General features: G+C 44.4%; 1 protein-coding gene across 1 annotated transcript in view; it reads right to left on the reverse strand.

The window, feature by feature from the left end:
• Positions 1-893: 893 nt before the first annotated feature.
• MAP4K5 (mitogen-activated protein kinase kinase kinase kinase 5) overlaps positions 894-16,823 on the reverse strand; it is a 59,204-nt gene continuing 43,274 nt past the window's right edge. Inside the window, exons 16-32 of the mRNA XM_083863436.1 lie at positions 16,546-16,590; positions 15,618-15,660; positions 14,647-14,857; positions 13,875-13,972; positions 13,733-13,774; positions 12,973-13,057; positions 12,770-12,849; positions 11,420-11,480; positions 10,388-10,502; positions 10,202-10,260; positions 8,785-8,888; positions 8,231-8,408; positions 6,950-7,018; positions 6,434-6,526; positions 5,799-5,869; positions 5,509-5,564; positions 894-4,139 (exon numbers count right to left, since the gene is read on the reverse strand). Coding sequence (XP_083719562.1) covers positions 4,052-4,139; positions 5,509-5,564; positions 5,799-5,869; positions 6,434-6,526; positions 6,950-7,018; positions 8,231-8,408; positions 8,785-8,888; positions 10,202-10,260; positions 10,388-10,502; positions 11,420-11,480; positions 12,770-12,849; positions 12,973-13,057; positions 13,733-13,774; positions 13,875-13,972; positions 14,647-14,857; positions 15,618-15,660; positions 16,546-16,590 — 1,498 coding nt within the window. The 3' untranslated portion in view covers positions 894-4,051. The remainder of the gene's footprint in view (positions 4,140-5,508; positions 5,565-5,798; positions 5,870-6,433; positions 6,527-6,949; positions 7,019-8,230; positions 8,409-8,784; positions 8,889-10,201; positions 10,261-10,387; positions 10,503-11,419; positions 11,481-12,769; positions 12,850-12,972; positions 13,058-13,732; positions 13,775-13,874; positions 13,973-14,646; positions 14,858-15,617; positions 15,661-16,545; positions 16,591-16,823) is intronic.

A 16,823-nucleotide genomic window follows, 5' to 3' on the forward strand; every position in this document is an offset into this window, starting at 1 on the left:
TTTCTGCAGCCTTAAGCAGTGCCCGCACTTCCCTGGAGGTTTCCCTGGAACATCTTCCCCCTGCACAGTTCCAGTGTCTCAGGTCTCTGTCACTGAACGGGCTCCTGCCAGCACCCAGACCCTTCTCCGGTCGAGCCTTTCCATCCCTGAAAAGCTGTTCTCTTTCCTGGTGCCCCTGTCTGGGTTCTTGGATCCTCACCCCTCTCCTCATCCCCTGACTAAGGTGACTCTTGTGGGGTGATATTGCTTTCAATATTAGTTCTGAATATAAGTGTGAGCACCCCACTCCCCCTCATGCCTCCAACCCTTTCCTGAGGTCCTTCCCAACTCAGAACAAAGATCCACGAATTATTTTTCTTCCCAAGCCACATTCCTCAGGGATGTGCAGTCCTCACATTCCGGCTGCCAAGACTGACCTCCCCAGAGATAACAATCTCCTGCAGAGGAGGAATATTCCTGTATATATATTTATAAATAAATGTAACTGCCAGTAACTGGCAGTTGTTTTGTCCAAAGGCACATTTTTTTCAATCTTCTTTTCCCTCTACCTCAGCAGATCCCTGAAAATCTGGGATACAGGTACAGCACCTGAAGCACCTGCAGCAAACAGCCTAAATGTGAGGACAAGGTGTAAACTGCTCTAGATCTGAAGCTGAGCTGTGTTTTCCTACTTGGAGAAGCTCTTTGAAGCCCACCAGCCCCTGCTTTTCCAGCCAAACAACTCCTTGTTGTTCCCAGGTGACTGGCAGCAGGGCTGGGCAGGGAATAATTTCTCCCTGCTCTGATTTCTCCCTCCTGTGCTGTCCCCAGGAGCTGCTGCTGGCTCCCAGCAGTCTGGAGGATGGAGACCAGCGGCGCCAGGCCCTTCCCACAGCAGCCACAAAACCTGGAGACGGGCTGGATTCTCCCCCAGATCCCTCCGACAAGGTATTGTTGTTCCCAGCGAGTCACCAGGCCACAGATCAAATAAAGCAGTTTATTTGGCATAGACTGAACTGCAACAGAAATTCCCGTGGAACAAAGCCTGGTTACACAAACTGAACGAGTGCAGTTATGAGTCTCAGTTACACCTAACGACTAAACAAGGTAAAAAAAAAAAAAAAAAAAAAAAAGCACATTTCAGAGTCTCCCAGTCCTGTCTTTTCCATCCAGAAACACCGTGGCTCCCCGATACGTTGTACCTTTCTTCTCAAACGAGATGCCAGCACAATTCCAGCTGTGTTCTTCACTTGCAAGGAATTTGGTTGGGAAATCCAAAGAGATTAATCCACAGACTGCTCTTCCCGTGCTGTTTGTACTGCCAAGAGCTCTGGGAGTCTTGTTTTAAGGCTTTCAAGTCGGGTACGTGACCCTCGTGCATCCAATAATTGAAATTTTGATAAATGTTGAGCAAGGAAGGAGGGGCTGAGCAAACTTCTGCTTCATCACCCCCGAGCTCCCCCTGTTAGGCTTTCTCAAGCCTGGTTGAAATTCCACAAAAACAAAGGTACAGACAACAGCAGACTAAATTAAACAGTCAAACACAAAATGATAGTGATCAGAGTCACCGAGGCTGGCTGAGTTGACTGCAGAACACACAAATCTGCTCTGCGGTACGGAACAAAAGTGAGGTTTTACACTAGGAAACAGCATCTTGCAGATCATGCCAAAAAAAAAAAAAAATGCCACTGTCTATGAAACCAGCAGAAAGCATTTCACAACATGCCATTAGAAATGCTTCAACAGCTGAAGAAGGTTTGAATGAAAAGAGGACTTTCCTAAGTTTATGGTCCAGCAAAACACCAGCCATTTGTGTCAAAGAAAAATACTTTCAGCTCGTTATTTCTGCATGACAGTGTCATGACCTAAGAGTTATTTACTCCAGTTATTCCCCATAAATATTCTGATTTTATTTACAGGCTTCTCTAGTCTTTTAGAGATCTCCTTTAAGTGTTTTCAAAGATGAAGCTGAAATTACCTTCTGTAGTGAATGAGGTAAATTAAAAAGTGTTTGCTCTACAATATCTACACCTGGTGCTTCACTTCACCTTAATTTTTTGTTTTAAAGACCAGGAGTGGCACCATTTGAGGTTAATCACCAGTCACTGTTACCTGTGGAGAAGTAATTTCAATACTAGAGAACTCCATTAAAAGATGAAAATCTCAATTCCTGCTTTTAATACTGATCCAATTCCAGCTGACCACCCTCAAAGCACATTTTTCATGCTCTGTGGGGTGATCTGTAAATTTTATCTGTATACTGACTACCTATTAAGCTTTGACACAGTGTCAGAACTGAAAAGCCTGACTTGATGTGGATGTCAAGTCAGCGAGAATTAGTTTGGAATGACAGTGGCCTAAAATGCTCAAAGTGTGCAGGGCTGTTTTCCCCTCTGGACCTTCCCAACTTGCAGCTGTCCTGAGTAAGGAGATGTTCCTGAGCCACCAAGTGGGCCCAGACAATTCCCTCTGTGTTAAATTATGGATCATGGAGCCAACACAGCACCAAACCACTCCCAGCTGTCACACACCTTTCCTGCTCTGCTCAAATGACCTGGGAATTCCAGCCTCTCCTTCCTAGGCAGCAGATCTCAGGAGCTGAACAGGCATTTAATTAAAAAAAACCCAAACCTTTTCAATTCCAATGTTTCTGAGCTGCTACTGCACCTGCCCGAGGAGTGTTCACATCAAAGCCAGCAGGGTAATGTGAGGTAGTAAAACCAGATGCTCTCCTGGAGTCAGTCTATATTTAATGGTACCTCAAGAATTTTAATTAATGAGGAAGACAAAAGGAACCGATGCGACTCTTCAATGGAGAAAGAGAAAAAAGGAAAAAAAAATAAAAAATGCAGGTGACCAAAAAAGTGATCAAAGCTTGGATATAAGAATACTGGTTCTTATCATGTTTATTTATACTCCCAGCTGGGGCAGCAGCCATTCCCAAAGCACAGCAGCTGGAATGCTGCTCAGGCTCAGCTGTGGCTGCCCTCTGGAAGGGCATAAATAAACCACACGTCGTGGGCAGTCGGATACATGATACTTTCATTCATTAAGGATGATGACCTGCTACAATTTCCACTTCATGTCACAAGGCTTATCCCTAACTTATGAAAATAAAGCATATATGTTTTGTACATTTTTATATATATATGTATAAATATATATATAAAAAATACACACTGCCAGGCAACTTCACACGCATGCACACACACACACACACACACATATGGATATTGTACACAGCCACCCAGGAGCAACAAGTCTGATATCAATATTCTACTTTGTGTACACACACCCTACATCTAGGAAGTAAGAAAATCCCTTTTATGGCAATTCTGCAGGCAGAAAAATCAGTACAAAATACTTTGTTGTACAAAACTGCATTTTTTTTTTTTTTTTTACATCATCACCCAACACGGTAACAACACCCCTCAGTAATGCACTATATCCCTACAAGGAAAAAGAATAATCAAATCTTTATACAATTGTAAAAAAAAAAAAAAAAAAAAAAAAAAAAAAAGTAAGCTGCTCTGCAACCTTCCTTTGCTAAAAGTTAGACATTACCCCATCCTAGCAGCAGATTAATAAATAAGGATTAAATAGTCTATTATACAAAGCCATACCCAATGGCAGATTTAAAACCAAAAAGCTTTGCAGATACTTTCACTTCCTACACAAATCTTTGTTTTATTAAGAATAAGACTCAGTATAAAACAGGGCAACAGCCAGCACTAGATCTGTATCTACAGAACAAAAGGAAAATCCAGGGGAAGGGAAATATTTAACAGTTTATGGCACCTTTACTGCAGAACATGTTTCAAGGCTCTGTTTCCCTAGAACTAACGAGTAAAGGGCTCTTTATCTCAGCTTTTATTAAGCAAACTCGATATAACCAACCACACAGTGGCAAGAGACAGAACCAGCTGTTCCCAGCTGCAAAAATGGATTGATTCCCACCCTAAAAACCAACACAATTCTGGTGTCAGGACAAGGAGGGGCCAGTCCCTGTTTCCTGGAGCTCCTGGGTCCCAGCGTGGCCAGTTCCCTCTGTTGTTTGGTGGGTGAGTGCTGCTCAGTAACTGTTTTCATGTCCAGCCAGGATGTAGAGGTTGCTGTGAGCTGTGGGGTTTTCTGTGGGCCTGCTCTCCAGGACAACCACCCTGCAACAAAACACAAATGGGGTTCACAGTTAGTGGGGGAAAAAAACAGCTCTTGGTGTAACTCCTGAGGAGGAAATTCAGGGATTTCTACAGATTGGAGATGGAGGTTCCCCCAAACATCCTGGGTGTTTCATTCTTTAGCCAGTTCCCTCATTTTCCAGCATCACTTCTGATAAAAACACTGAAGGACAAGATACAGTGGAAGGGTTGGAACTGGGTGATTTTTAAGGTCCTTTCCAACCCAATCCATTCTGTAATTCCCCAATCCCATCATCTGCAGCCCAAATGTTTATCCTTCCTACATTTTCTGATAAGCAACCTCAACAATTCCCCTCCCTCCTAAATATTTATCACCTCATGGGCTCACAGGGATCACTCAGCCTCATTTCTGCCTTTGTCCTGCTGGATCATGTTCCTGTGGGCCACTCTGGAAAATGATTCTGTCCCTGTCTTGGCACACTGACCACTGCTGGACCTTGACCATCAGCTGGTGTGGTTTGGCCTTTGATCTCCCCTCTCTCTCCCAAATGCTGAGCATTTCTCTGCACCAGTTCTTGTTGTTTTTAGGATTAAACTTGTCTCTGCTTTTTGTTTTCCTCAAAGAGTTTTTAAATGAAGTCTCTGAACAGTCTCTGCCCCTGATCCTCACCTCTGCACCTGAGCAGTTCCAGAGTGATCCAAGATAAAAAGGTGATTCCTCACCTCACTGGAATGGCAGGAAAAACTCCTGCTCCATTTGTACAGAGATGAAAAATACAAACCAAAGGGTTTGGCAGTTCCAAGGCCAGATGAGGGAGCAGAGGATCAGGGATTTGAGAGCAGGAGGTGTTCAAGACTCTGAGCCACCTGGTCTAATGGAAGGGGTGGAACAAGATGAACTTTAGGGTCCCTTCCAACCCAAACCAGTCTGGGATTCTGTGGCTGGAAGTGACTGCTGGACTCATCCCTGTCCATTTCCTGCCTGAGAATCCACAAGTGAACGTGTCCAACCTGGGGCAGCTTCTGCTCAGGCTGCAAACCTGGGGACAGCTGCACCTCTGCCCACCTGTGCAGCTAGAAAGGATCAGCTGCATGTTCTGGATAACGTGTGGATTTGGATCACTGGGATTAAAACCTAAGGGAGTTCTAGTTTGCTGTTTCCAGACCAGCCAAGGTTGTTTTTAACTGACTAAGATAATTCCCAGCTCAACAGGACAATCCAAAGGCAGGAGTGCACTGGGCACCCTGCAAGCCAAGAGCATCTCCTCTCTCTCCCTGACACTTGGTGCCCACAGACAGAGCTGGGCTGGGCTGGAAGCCAGGCCCAGCTGGGAACTAGAAAAGCTGGTTTAAATAAAACAAAAGGTTTCTGTTTCTGCAGGGAGATTACCTGTCTGAGCCCAGCAGGCGGAAAACCCTGGTTTCATCAGATATCTCCTGGGTCACCTGCAGAAAAATGCAGATATTCAGTCCATTTCAGCAGCCAAAGGAAATTTATTGGCCTGAGTTGGAAGGAAAGAAACGTTCAGATGCAATTTAATGCAAAGTACGGGACTGAAATGGATAATTTGATGTTGAACATTGTGCAATGGGAGCATTCTCACTTGGGAAGCAGAGAGAGAAGCCAGTGGTAAATAAAGAACAGGAGGAATTAAAGTGGAGAGGCTGGAGGTCACTTACTTCATCTGACTTGAAGCTCTTGCCCTGCATGCCATGTTTCCAGAAGGCCAGCACGCTGTCCTGAAGGCACACTGCAAAGAGGGGACACAATCACTCCCCATCCCTGCATCCCTGTTTTCCCAGTGCCTCTGGAGAACCCCTCAGGAAGTGGAAAAACAAACAGTGCCAACCAAAGCACTGCGGGCTGCTGGAAATGACACATCACCTGAATTATTACAGTTACTTCAAAACAGATGAATGATGGAAAATGGGAGTTTTCCATTCAGGGACAGAGAGAGCACAGAGCTGCCAGCTCTGAGTGATTTAATTCAGTGATTCTCAGAGTTTACTACAGCAGAAAATCTTGTTTGACAGCTGCAATTCAAGTTTTAAAAAGACTCCTGTCCTAGTCTAAAGACAGCAGCTTGAGAATTACATTCAAATATTATTACCCTGACTATTAAAACAAATAGATGTGCTATTACTTGAAATAAAATCTTAACTTTTAGAAGGCTAACACAGATTGATGTATTACTAAACCACTTTTTCCTGCCCAGATTTTGTTCTCATTGCTATGGAAATGACCAGAAACCAGTCAGGCTTTCAACAGTGAGTTTTTAAACCCCTGAGAGACACCAGAGCAGCAAATCACTCACCCACTGACTCGATGCAGAAATCAAAGCTCAGCTCAGAAGCCAATTTCTTGCTTGACTTCAATTTCCCTTGTAAATTCACTATTTTCACAAATTCTCAAGAGAAAGAGAAAAACCAGCATTAAAACCCAGTGCTGAAAAGGACTGAAAGTGTAAAATACAAATTTAATCTTTCAGGCACATAGAAATACCCAAACTTAACATCTATAGAAGAACACAAGAGCATTTTCTCTCAAAATAAAAACAGGAAACTTTTTATCACTTGGGGTGGATTTAAACTGACAAGAGTGATGCACACACCAAGAGGGAAAGTGAAATCACAAAAAACCAAAATGAAATCCCACTGATCCAAACGATCTTTTTGGAAATATTACAACACAAATTAATAATGTAGGGGGAAAAAAACAAAAAACAAAACCCAAAACAAACTCGTGGTGTAAGTTCAAATCAACAACTTTGGCAACCCAAGTTTTTGCACGAGGTGTAGTGAATTATCCAAGGGAGTTTTGTGTTACTCACTGTCCAGGCACACCAGGACAGTGTCTCTCTCCAGCTGTGTCACATGAATGGCATCCAACTGCTGATTGCCTGGGGAAAAAAACCAGATTATTTTATATTTATATCACATCAAGAGACTCTGCCCCTCCTACCTCAAGTTTTTTTCACTGTGCTCTTTGTTACTCTGATTTTTTTTTTTTTTTTTTTTTTTTTTTTTTTTTTTTTTGGTTACTCTGACTTTTAATGGCTCTAAGATCCCAGAATGTTCTGAGAGAAGCACAAACCTCTCTGTTCAAAGAGCTCTTTAACAGGAAAACACAACTTTTACTGGATAAAACATATTTTATGCTAAGGTTCAGCACATCTTCCTCCATAGAGAGGCACCACAATAAACAAGAGGACTTTTAATTCCTAAAACCCCCACTCTTTTCCCAGAAATCCACATCTGGAAAGATTATTGTGATGATAATAAACTAGTTTAATAGATATTTTTCCCCTAGTTTTTATTAATGAAGTTGTTTCTACAGCTGGTTAAAAAAACAATATTTAAAGGTAAAAATGTACATCTAAGAAAGGCAAAGGAGAAAAGCAGCTGCAAAGTATCAACCAGGTCTTAAAAATAACCCAAATCTTTGCTTTTTAAGAGCCAGCTGGAGATAACAGCCCTCCCCCAAGGGCTGGAGGATGGACAAGAATCCATTTCTGGGAGTTTTTGTGCAGGAAAGGAGGGGAAAGAGCAGGATCCCAGGAAACAGCATGGAAACACAAAGGAGAACCCAAGCAGCAGGCTCTGATTGATTTTTAAAGAAATTTAAATAAAAAAAAAGGTGTTTTGTAAGGACAGTTTTTACTGATGTGGGCAGGTCAGCACAACAGAGAATCAGAGAAAACTGGGATTGGAAATTACCTTAAATCCCATCCCATTCCACCCCTGCCATGGGCAGGGACACCTTCCACTATCCCAGGGTGATCCAAGCTGGCCTTGGACACTTCCAGGGATCCAGCACAGCCACAGCTGCTCTGGGAATTCCATTCCAGGGCCAAGAATTTCTCCCCAATCTCCCATCCATCCCTGCCCTGTGGCAGTGGGAAGCCATTCCCTGTGTCCTGTCCCTCCATCCCTTATCCCAAATCCCTCTCCAGCTTTTCCAGGTCCTGCCAATCTGGGCTCAGCTTCCATCTGCTTCAGGCAGAGAAGCCGCCACGCCTAAAGGGTTTGTAAAAAAAGACTCCAAGGAAGGAATATCCAACATTCCCATACATCAAACCAGCTGGAAGAAGAGGGAGCAAGGGCCTCCTCACCTGCCCCGATCTCGGTGAACCAGGAGGAGGCAGAGTTCAGGTTGATTGTCTCAAACTGCACCACCTGGTTGGGCTCGGTGCCCTTGGAGATGGCCACACACACCATGGGATACTCCTGCTCTGGGATCACCAACATCTCAAACACATGCAGAGGGCTGGGCAGGGGGAAATCAAAGTGCTGGGACAACAGAACAAAACAAAACAAAACAAAACATCAGCAGGACTCTGTGAGTTTGATTTTACCTCGAAATGACTCTGCAACAACATGTACAAAGTATGAATACATGGAATTTTAATTTTCACTGCTTTTGAAGCTGGGCAGAGGTGGATCATGGTCTGTTGTTGCCAGTGCTGGGCTTGATCCAGCACTTTTATATTACTTAAATTACTTCAGTCACAAGATTTTCTGAGTCAAAATGTGTCCAGCCAGATTTTCAAGTGCTTGCAGGCCACAAATGGCACCAGCCCGAGGTGTACTTTCCATCACAAACTCTGGAAAGGTTATTTCAACAACTGGATAATTGTTGAACTAAACTACTAAAGTAAATGCTTACCTTTATTAACATGAATTTCTGCATTGGCTCATACCACTGAAGCAGAACAATTCCAGACTGCAATGCACCACACAGGTACTTGTGGCCTGTGTATGGATTTCGTACTACATAAAATAAGAAAAAAACAAACAAAAAAACCCCAGAAAACATTAATTTTAAAGCCCTGAAAGTTCAATGCATACTTAAAAAAAAAAAAACCCAAAACCCCAACTCTACAGCTATCTTTACAAAGGAGTTAAAAACAGCATTATAAAATTATATCATGGCATGATTATTCTTGGAAGGGACCTTAAAGCCCATCTTGTTCCATCAGTTTCCCACTTGTTGCCTCCTGGCTTCCCATCCCAACATCCACAGTGACTAGCATTGTGCCACATTCCAGATCAATTCAATTCCAGCTTCAGTTAATAACCAGTTGCATTCCTGGAGCCCCAGTTGAGAGGCTGAGTGGGCAGAAAAGCTGCAGTGCCTCCCCCTGGGGCTGTGGGAGCCAGGAGGGAGAGCTCAGGGTCAGGCTGGCATTGGAATAAAACAATTCCTGAGCAGAGAGGGTCCTGGGGAAGCTCTGACAGCTCCTGAAATCCACAGGGCAGGGTTTGGGGGTGGTTTTTTAGGCCCTGTTGGACACAGGAATTCTTTGTAAATGTGGCTGTTGGGGGCACTTCAGATGAGCTGAACAGGATCTCCAAGTGTGCAGCTTTCTGTTCATTTTTAGGGGTGGAAAGGAACAATGTGCAGATGTGACACTTGGGGATGTGGGTTAGCGCTGGATGGATCATCTCAGAGGGCTTTTCCAGCTTTGATAATTCCATGATTCTAATTTCACACAGCACCAGGGCCAGCATTGGAAAGGACAAACATTGTGCAGGCAGCCCAAGCTGCAGACAAATCCACAACTTCCCAAGCTTTAATTAACTCTTCCTGTGCCCCTTCCAACTGCACTTTTGGCTCTGCCCTCCCCAGGCTGCCAGAGTTTTTATTCCTCCTCATCCTTTCTTGCTGGAAAATATTCAAGTTTTCCTCACTACAAGTTGGAACTGGGTCACACCTTGAGCCAAAGTGACAAAGCAGAAAGGATTTTGTGGACATCTGTGATGTGCCAGGGGTCTGGCAAGGATTTAATCCAAATATCTCTTCTCTCCCTGCCCCCTGGCACTGGGAAGCCATTCCCCCTTGTCCTGGCACTCCATCCCTTGTAAATAGTTTCTCTCCATCTTTCCTGTAGCTCCTTCAGGCACTGAAATGCCCCAATTAGGTCACTCTGGAACATCTCCAGGCTGAACTACCCCAATTCCCCTAAGCCTTTATTCTGAACAAAGAACTCTTAAATTTATTAACAAAAAATGAGTTTCAGACATGCCATGTCCAGGGACAAGGGGAAGGGGAATAAATGGCCAAGCTGGATTTGTTTGCTCACCTATACAGCATTTGTGGCATCCTTTTGTGTCAGGGATCTTGGTTGTTAAGGCAAATTTCCTGGAATAATAATCACCAAAAAAATAAAAAGCATCAGCAACAGATGTCAGGGCCCTTCATGAAGCACCAACACAATTTATGGCTCTTTTCACTTATTAATAATTGTCTATAGGTGAAAAGTTTGTACCTTGGTAATATTTTGTCAGGAAATCTGTGGGTTTGAATATGAGCAGCTAATCCTGTTTTTTTGGCTTGTTCAAACAAGGCTATTAAATTATGGGAGTAGAGCTGGAATGTTTTCCCTGTAAGAGAGAAAAGGCACAGTTGACACCTCAGCCACTCCTCCAGCACAGAACTGCAACGTTCAGGAAAATGCAAGAATGCAAAAATTACCTTCTACAAACAGGTGGCAGGTAGGTCAAGTCCAGATATGAAGAAAAAGAAAACAAGATAAAAAATAATAACGAGTATAGAGAAGATCAGAGCTCATTTCATTACAGTTAGTTTTATGCAAACATTTTTTAAAGGCTGTAATTATAAAACAACAATAAATTATATTAGGATATTTTCTTATCTACAAACCAAGACAAGTGTTCTATAAATCCTGCCATGTTTAAAGGCACAGTCCCACCATCAGCCTCCATGGCACAGAGCCTCATTCCTGTCTGGAATGTTCTATTCCAGGACAACTGAGTGCCCAGGAATCAGTAAATCCAAGCAGCAGAACTGCTGGAGCAGCAGAACTTGAAACCCACCTCGTTCTCCTTCAAAAAACAGGTTTTGTTTTAGGGCCACAGAATCCCAGAGTGGTTTGGGTTGAAGGGACATGAAATCCCATCCAGTGCCACCCCTGCCATGGGCAGGGACTCCTTTCACTGTCCCAGGCTGCTCCAAGCCCAATGTCCAACCCTGGACACTTCCAGGGATTCAGGGGCAGCCACAGCAAATCTGGGAATTCCAGCCCAGCCAGGAATTCCTTCCCAATCTCCCATCCATCCCTGCCCTCTGGCAGTGGGAAGCCATTCCCTGTGTCCTGTCCCTCCATCCCTTGTCCCCAGTCCCTCTCCAGCTCTCCTGGAGCCCCTTCAGGCCCTGCCAGGGGCTCTGAGCTCTCCCTGGAGTTTCTCCTCTCCACACCAAACACATTTCAATCAGTAATGATTTTAAATGTTCCTATTTATTTAGAATTGTCATCTTTTCCCCTCTGTTTTGCACTCACCTGACAGGGACATGAGGGTGTTGTTGATAACGTACAGCCAGGTGCACTTTCGAGGAAATAACTGGAAAAAAAGAAAATAATTCCATTAATAGAAACATACATAAAATTTTAACTGTGATTTTCTCTGCCTGATCCACCTCCACCCCCATTTCTGCAGGGATCCACACTGGAGAAAATCCCATCTTCCTGATTATTATTTCCCTGTTTTGGATTTTTACTTAGCCCTGCACAGACAGGCCATGGAATATTGGAATAAGCCAGGCTGGACAGGCTTGGAGCAGCCTGGGATAGTGGAAAGTGTCCCTGCCCATGGCAGGGGTGGAAATAGATGGGATTTAAGTTCCCTTCCATCCCAAACCATTCCATGATTGGAGAACACTTTGTCCTGTGTGCCACTCCCATGCACAAAATAAGAAAATAAGTGTAGGAGAAAGTGTAGAAAGAAAAGATCCAACTGGTTGGACACAAACCCTGAGTATCTCCCAGCAATTTTCTGTTTAACAGAATAGCTTTGGGTTTATTCAATGTTTCCACTGAAAAACTACAAATGGAATAAAAATATCCTCCTGGAACTGAGAGATATTAACCTTGGACAGACAGAAAGACTCTGGAAGATGCAACTAGAATTAAAAGCTGGAGAAACAGTTCAGAATGTGCATTTGGAGGGGAGAAATCATCAAATGGATAAAAAGAAATGTGGGAACAAGTGGTGTGGCAGAAGGCTGTGGGGTTTGAGGTGGTTACACCTGGCCTCTGCCAGCTGGGAATGCTCTCCTGGAAAAGGAAACTTTGTTTGAAGTGCACTGAATGTTCTCCCTACCCACCACTGGCACAGCCAACCTTTCACTGGGACATAAAAAAGCGCACAGAAAAGCCCAGAGAAAGCTGTTAGAGAAATAATTTAGGAAAACACACAAGGAATGAAATTCCGAGAACATCTTGACTCTGAAACACCAGATTTAAGTCCATGATTGGATGGAATGGCTTTGGAAAGGGTTAAAGAGCCCAGGAAAAGCTCTTTGAGGATAACAAGAGCAGCTGAATTAAATGATTGAGAGTTTTGCATCCAAGGAGCTGCAATGTGCCATCTAGTGGGGATGGAATGGAGGGAGAAGGGGCAGGGAATTGTTCTCCAAGGAGATGGAAGATTTGACAGCAGTGTTACACAAGCAGCACCTAAAAAACACAGGTAGATCAGGGAAAAAATAATTTTCAGGTTTTCATTATTGGCTTTGATGGGAGTTATTTAAGCCCCAGAGCCTGGTATCCACCTTCTCCCTCCAGTGCCAAACTTCATTGCTCCAGAATATCCCCAAATCTGTTCTGGGTGTTCAGACCACCAGAACTCACCTGTTCCATGGTTGCTTCATGAAGTTCATTCAAATTCAGAGTGTAGATCCCTTCTTCTGTGCCAAAGATGATGTACTGATCTGAAAAATCAATGCAAAAATATTATTTCCTTCCTACTTTGGGAGGTTTCAAATGCAAACTTAAAATAACTTTACAAATTATTTTCTTTCCCAAGCCCATCACCAAATCTAACATGACTTTACCTTTAGTATCTGGATGTATCCATGAAGTTGCACAATTAATCTTCAAAGGACAACCATCAAAGACTTTGGAAAAACAGGCTCCCATCTGAAAGACACCAAAACTGAAACCTGAAACGAATTTAGAGTGTGAAGAGTTGATTTCCTGGCTACTCACACACAGCTGAACACACACAGCCTTTCACACCTTTTAATTTCAATTTATGGACATTCAAAAATGCAAAGAGGGTTCAAAATTATATCAACACCTTCAGGTACCTACTGGGTAAGAACAATACACCCTGGAGGGATTTAAAATCTGTGTGGATGTGGCACCTGGGGACATGGCAGTGCTGGGGGAATCCAGTGATCTTGAGGGCTTTTCCAATTTAAATTATTCTAAGTTATAGGAATACTGACTATTATTTATTGAATATAAAATACTGAATATTGAGTGTTTATAAAATGGCACCTGAAGGGAAAACAGGCAAAACCCTCTCACCACTACAACCTTTTCCCATTTCTCTTATCTTCCTAAGCAGAGGCTGCCACTGGAGATCACAACTCACAGAGCCAGGGAAGCTTCCAACCTTTCACATCCAGACTGAACAATGACAGGAAGGTTTTTAAAAAATTGGAAACAAATATTGTGGATTCAGCACTGGAAAAGCAACTGGCTGTGAGATGCAGAAAATCCCACCCAAGTGAGTTGGTGCCTTAGTCCAGCATAAACCTTCCACAGCAGAAAAAGGAAGTTTCCATAATTTGCACACAGATTTCTTACCAGCACCTTTGGAGTGGGAGGCAAACCATTGATTGCTGGTTTCTGTGGGAAGAAAAGAAAGATTTTAAAACCCCTCCTGTGCACTGATCAGTCCTGTGTGAGGACACAACGGTGACATCAGCCCCAGAGTCCCAACACCTACAGGGAAATCTCTCTTCTCCTTTTTCCGTGGCAGTTGAGGGATTTGTCCAGGTCCTTCTGCGTTCTCCTCGATGTGTTTCAGCATCCCATTTCCATTGCCTGAAAAGGAGCCCAGACATGGTTTGCAGCTTATTTCCCACAGTGAAATAGAAAATCCCTCCTCCCCTGTGCTGAGCTGGAGTGGAGCAGTGAGCTCTGACATTCCACAGCCACATCTGAGGGAGCTGAACCCTTCCCAGCACAACATCCACGTTTCCCGTTATCCAAACAGTCCCTGGGACAAACCCCACTGAGAATAAAGCTGTGGCAAGGTCCTCCCCACACATTCATTGTTTTTTTCTCCTGTGGCAAGGTCCTCCCCACACATTCATTGTTTTTTCTCCTGTGGCAAGGTCCTCCCCACACATTCATCATTTTTTTCTCCTGTGGCAAGGTCCTCCCCACACATTCATCGTTTTTTTCTCCTGTGGCAAGGTCCTCCCCACACATTCATCGTTTTTTTCTCCTGTGGCAAGGTCCTCCCCACACATCCATTGTTTTTTCTCCTGTTCCTTCAGGCAACACAGTAATGGGACTGACTGTCTGAGTGTCCTTGTTTCGGGAAGAACATTCCCACCATGGGGCAATGGCTCTAATAAGAACCACACATGGAAAAAGGAGAATTTCACCTCGTGATCAGCTTGGTTTAAATTATTATCTACTGGAACAGCTGTCTCTGGAAATAATCCCTTTTCCAAGGTGCCGGGCAGCTTTAGGACAGGTAAGGCATTTACCCAGGTCGCTGTATCTGGCTGTGAGCAATCCAGGGCTGCTGATGCTGCTGGTCATCCCCATGGGGCAGGAATCTGCCTGGGGCCCACACACTGGGATGCTCTGTCTCCTGTGGGCTGCTGGGGCTCTGTTCTGAGGGTCTGGGAAGTGTTTTATTGTCTGGCATCTGTTGTCATCTGGGAGGTTTTCCTCGGGGTAGCTGTTCATTCTCGGCTGCAAGGAACCAAAGAGGGGAAGGAAGGGTTACTTGGGAAGTGTGAGGGATTGGGAATGGTAACTGGGAAGAACAAGTTGAATTTAAGTCAGACTGCTGCTACATAATGATCCAGTAACTCGAGGAAACACTGCATCTGCTGCAGAGCCAGGAACAGAACTTAGAGATCTGGAGGTTTTTTTACTATTTTTTAATGCTGAATTTGGTAGTAAAGTATGAGTAGTCAGAGGAGAACACTGCATTTGAATTTAAAAGCATCTGCAAATGTTGCTAGGAGTATGTGAACCATAACAGATCTTCAATTAAGCAGAAAGTAAGGAATTTATCAGTGTCAGCCTTTGAAATGTGTGTGTGATTTTGGGCACCACAATACAAGAAAGATAAAAAGCTCCCTGGTGAGCAGGGACAAGACTAAGGGAATGGCTGGAGCTGGGTCAGGTTTAGGTGGAAATCAGGGAAAGGTTCTTTCCCCAGAGGGTGCTGGGCAATGGTGACATTCCCAAGGCTGCCAGAGCTCCAGGAGTGTTTGGACACCCACCAGGGATGCCCAGGGTGGGATTGTTGGGGTGCAGGGCCAGGAGCTGCACTGGGTGATCCCTGTGATTCCCTTCCAGCTCAGGAGATCTGTGGTTCTATGAAAAGAGAGATCTGACAGCAGAATAATCCCAGAGGTTCCTCTCTGATGGGGTATTAGAGGCAGAATGCAGAACAAGAGGCCATCCCAGTCTGGCTAAATCCCTGAAATCCCACATTTCTCACCTTGGGAGGCAGTGGGGGTGGCCCAGCTCGCTTTAGTGTCGATCTGCAATGAAAAGGGCAGCAGTTAATCCAAAGCCAGAACTCCCTGGGGACTGGAAATAAGATAAACCAGAAGCACAGAAAAGGCAGAGGAGAGCTTTGCACACACAGGGTTAAACTAGAAATGCAAGAGCAGGGGAGAAGCTCATTAATCTCGTTAGAAGTGTTGGTTTTTAATGAACTCCTGTCATAAATACCAAAGTTATAAAGGCATCTGTGGGGAAGGATATTTGAAGTTTGTAAATCAGTAAACACTCAGGGACTGGATCTCAGGCTGGAGGGACTTTAGACTTGGAGTGGCAGGACAAGGGGGGAATGGTTTTAAGCTGGAAAAAGGTAGATTTAGGTGAGATATTGGGAAGAAAATCTTCCCTGTGAGGGTGGAAAGGCTCTGGCACAGGGTGCCCAGAGAAACTGTGGCTGCCCCATCCCTGGAAGTGTCCAAGGCCAGGCTGGATGGGCTTGGAGCAACCTGGGATGGTGGAAGGTGTCCCTGCCCATGGCAGGGGGGTAGAACAAGATGATTTTTAATGTCCCTTCCAACCAAACCATTCTGGGATTCCAGTTTGCAGCCTTGCTTTTGGATTCAGCCACCTGAGCTGGGCAGGATCCTCTGCACATCCTGTCACAGCCAGGCCTCGCTCAGGGCTGATGGATTCATCAGAAAAATCTGCTTTTATGCCTTGGGCACTTCCACAGGGACTGTGAGGAAACCCAGGAGGGAGAGCAGGGGAGAAAGCAGAGCTTTGGGATTTCTCCTGAGGATCAGGGAAGGAGCCTGGGAGAGCAGCCAGCCCTCACTCAGTCAGTGAGTGGCAAAGCCTCCTGCAGCACTTTGAGGAAAGATATTTTAGAGCAGAGCAACTGTACAGGAAGGAGATGCACTCACTCTTCAGCATCTTCACTCCCATCGCCAAATTTTGTGAGCAGTCCCCTAAGGCAGAATGTTTATAAAATTAAGAGCTCAGCTCTGAGGTGGACACGTGCAACTCAACCCATCCCTGATGTCACTGAGTTTCACAACCAGCATCTCCCAGCCCTTTGCAAAACAAATAATTCACTGCTCTAAGCCCTTTTCCATTCTGTAAATTCCTTTCCTTCTCCCTCCCCCCCTCTAAACATCACTGGATCTCTCTCTTCCACACCATCAGCTTTCATTTTCCCTAC

This window comes from Zosterops lateralis (assembly GCF_965231275.1).
Source record: "Zosterops lateralis genome assembly, chromosome: 6".
Taxonomy (NCBI): domain Eukaryota; kingdom Metazoa; phylum Chordata; class Aves; order Passeriformes; family Zosteropidae; genus Zosterops; species Zosterops lateralis.